The sequence below is a fragment of the Galeopterus variegatus genome, unplaced genomic scaffold, assembly GCF_000696425.1.
Source record: "Galeopterus variegatus unplaced genomic scaffold, G_variegatus-3.0.2 Scaffold176, whole genome shotgun sequence".
NCBI lineage: Eukaryota > Metazoa > Chordata > Mammalia > Dermoptera > Cynocephalidae > Galeopterus > Galeopterus variegatus.
The window spans coordinates 89,619-92,967 of NW_007726287.1; the positions used below are offsets into that span (position 1 = coordinate 89,619).

Below are 3,349 nucleotides of genomic sequence, written 5' to 3' on the forward strand. Positions count from 1 at the left end.
ATCCCGTTGCCAGTCCCAGTCCGGTACGGGCGTGACACTGAGGGCTGCGATCCATTGCCGGACACGAAAAAAAGAAAAAAAAGAAAAAAAGAAAAAAACTGTTGCTTCACAACCACTAGAACTTGCATCTCTTCAAAAAAAGAGTGAGCAGAAAAACATTTAAAAAAGGACAAAGCTGAAGGAAAAAGAAGAGAAAGGACAGCTACCCTCATGTGGGCTCCTGTACTACTCATAAAGATGGGTTAGGGGACCAGTGAGGCTGCATAGTATTTACTTGCTGCCTGACCTTGGTTAAGTCACTTGAGCTCTGTGAGCCTGTTTCCCTCATCTGTAAAATAGGAATAATACTTTATTTAACTGATTCTAAAATGCACATTGCTTTCACATTTTACCATTTCTGACTTTGGGGTAATTCTTTGCAAGGCAGTAGTTTCCAAGTACCTATCCTGGGAGAATTCATGACTAGGCAACTACAACCCCTTGATTTTTAGTCGATAAACCATTTAAAGATCTTGCCTGAAAACTTTCCACAGACAACTTCTGATATGACAAGAAAGTGCCAGCATTAAAACTTGGAGAACAGAGATCAGGCGTTCTAAGAAAATGTTGGAGACAGTGTGGAACCCTCCTAGGAAACACTGAATTGCCAACTTTTTGATTGCACTGTGGATTAACAAGGGCACTGATGACTACTGACTGGGAAATGATTAATTAGCACTCAATTCTGAAAGTGAAATACTTTTAGGAATATCATAATCTATTCATTTTATTTGTATTTTCTGTGTATGCACAAGAGTGATATGATAAAAATCTGTCTAAAGTCCTAAAATAGTCCCTGCAAAGAAAGTACAGAATAAAAATTCTAAGTGAAAATAAAGCTCTGTGTCATAGTTTAGTAGTACATAAAATAGTGATGCATATTATAATTAACGGCTTCTTGGATTTGATAAACTATGATAATAATGCTGATTTCACAGGGTTTTGTAAGGGTTAAAGAAAGTCATATGAATAAAATACTAGGCACATTTATTGAATGTTTTCTTAGTGTCAAGCACTGCTCTAGCACTTCATATGCCTGGGTTTAATATACCTTCTTCTATGATGCAGATAATTTTTTTAAAAAAGGTCACCTTGAGAGCCTAGTGTAGATACTTGGGTGTTGGGTTAAGCAAGGGTGGGTGGTTTATGTGCACACAAAAGCTCCCAGGAAGAAGTTACTAGAGAACACAGTCCAGAGACCATTTCCATTTTGATGGCAAAAAAACCCAAAAACTCCATTCAATAATAGTAATAATGAGCAAACTTATGAGTTCTCTCTGGTCCCCAAGAATGTACCTACCATCAGTGTCCTCAAGTGTCCGAGGATGAAGAGGCTGTACTTGGCTCGTGTAATGGCGACATTCAATCTCTGCAAACTTGCCAGGAATCTAAGCAATAAAAAAAGAGTTACTTCTTTCTATAGGATGACTTAACACAAGTGAGACACAGGCAGTATTTTAGACAGCTTTTCTAGTGCTCCTCCCACCCCTTCAAAGTGATGCATCTGCCTATCAATTTCTTATTTTGATTTGGATGAGATATTGGACACTTTAAAAATACTAAAAATATGATACTAGCTCGATTACTTATTCTTATTTATAAAATTTATTTATTTATTTATTTATTTATTTTTCTTTTCTTTTTGGCACCTGGTAGGTATGGAGATTCAGTTATTTATAAAATTTATTTATTTATTTATTTATTTTTCTTTTCTTTTTGGCACCTGGTAGGTATGGAGATTCAAACCCTTGACCTTAGTGTTGTAATACCAAGCTCTTAGTGTTATAACACCAACTGAGCTGACCAACCAGCCCTTATTCTTAAATTTAAATACATTTAGATTGTTAAAATACTGTAGAACTAGTGCAGAAATACGCAAACATCAGAAAAACATACAAATAGATAAAAAAAGATGTCAGAAATAAAACTGGTATACGATAAAGATAAAATTTCAAATTATTTGGGAAAGGATGGACTATTTACAAAATGGTCCTGAGACAGTGGCCTCTATTTGTACATGCAGCCCATCCTAGGGAGTGGCAGAGAGATCACTTAAGTTACTTTTTTTTTTTTTTTGAAAAACAATTAAACAAATTTACAACCTATAAATTCCATCTGCTTCTCATGAGAAGGAACAAATAACCACATAAGACTCTCTGGTCTGCAGACTCAGGGGAGTTTCTGTCACTCATAACAGTAAGTAAACTGACAGTAGTCAAGGTTAACAAATTTAGCCAAAGCAGGAAACAGAGATGAGGAAAACCACTTGATGACACACACCGCGTGAGAGTGACATGCCCCTGCAAAGTACACTTAATCCAGTTATTTCACTCATTAAATAAAGGAACAGATTCACACTATGAAATGGGTTACTATACAAGACACCAAGAAAAGCAGACCTAACAGTGGGTCTATTTCACAACTTAAAAAAAAGAAATCTTTATAGTATTAGATACATTTTTATAAAAGAGATTAATAAAACAAATGACGGTGTTCTCTAACAATGACTGATAATGAATGTAATCCTGGATTGTAAACAAGTAAAAAAGCAATAATGACAGTTGCTCACCCAATTGAGCCTTGCACGGCATTTGCTCTGACGCATGTAACAATAACACAATCCTTTTGACGACCCTGGAATCCATCCACCGTATCTACTTCTGCTGGCCTACTCACAAAATTAGAAACACATTTACTGGGAAAAGTAGATAATTATTAAATACACATATTCATACAGTAGTATTTCTAAGAAAACTTTTCACAGTATCTTAGCAGTTAGTCTCAATTTCCCCCTCTTCCTCAAGCCCTGGCAACCGCTAATGTACTTTCTATCTCCACAGATTTTTCCTATATGGAATCACAAAATATGTGATCTTGTGTAACTGGCTTCTTTCCCTTAGCATAACATTTCCAAGGTTTATCCATGTTCTAGCATGTAACAATTTCATTCTTTTCTGATATTTCATTGTACAGACATACCAAACTTATTTATCCATTCACAATTGATGGATACTTCGGTTGTTTCCACTTTATGGCTATTATGATCAATGTTGCCATGAACATTTGTACGTAAGTTTTTGTGTCAACATTTTTTCAATTCATTTGGGTATATACCTAGGAGTGGAATTGCTGGGTCATATATAGAAATTCTATATTTAACATTTTGAGGAAGCATCAAACTGTTTTCTACAGTGATTCACCATTTTACATTCTCACAAGCAACATATGAATTCCAATTTCTCTACCTCCTCCCCAACACCTGTTACTGCCTGTTTTTTTTTTTTTTTTTTTTTTTTAGAACAGCCCCCTT

General features: G+C 35.4%; 1 protein-coding gene across 2 annotated transcripts in view; it reads right to left on the bottom strand.

Moving 5' to 3' along the window:
- The window catches only part of SETX (senataxin), a 78,879-nt gene that overhangs the window by 2,327 nt on the left and 73,203 nt on the right, over nt 1–3,349 (bottom strand). For both annotated transcript variants that reach the window (XM_008563619.1, XM_008563624.1), the window contains 2 exons: nt 2,609–2,707; nt 1,340–1,427 (listed from right to left, as the gene is read on the bottom strand). In XM_008563619.1, coding sequence (XP_008561841.1) covers nt 1,340–1,427; nt 2,609–2,707 — 187 coding nt within the window. The remainder of the gene's footprint in view (nt 1–1,339; nt 1,428–2,608; nt 2,708–3,349) is intronic.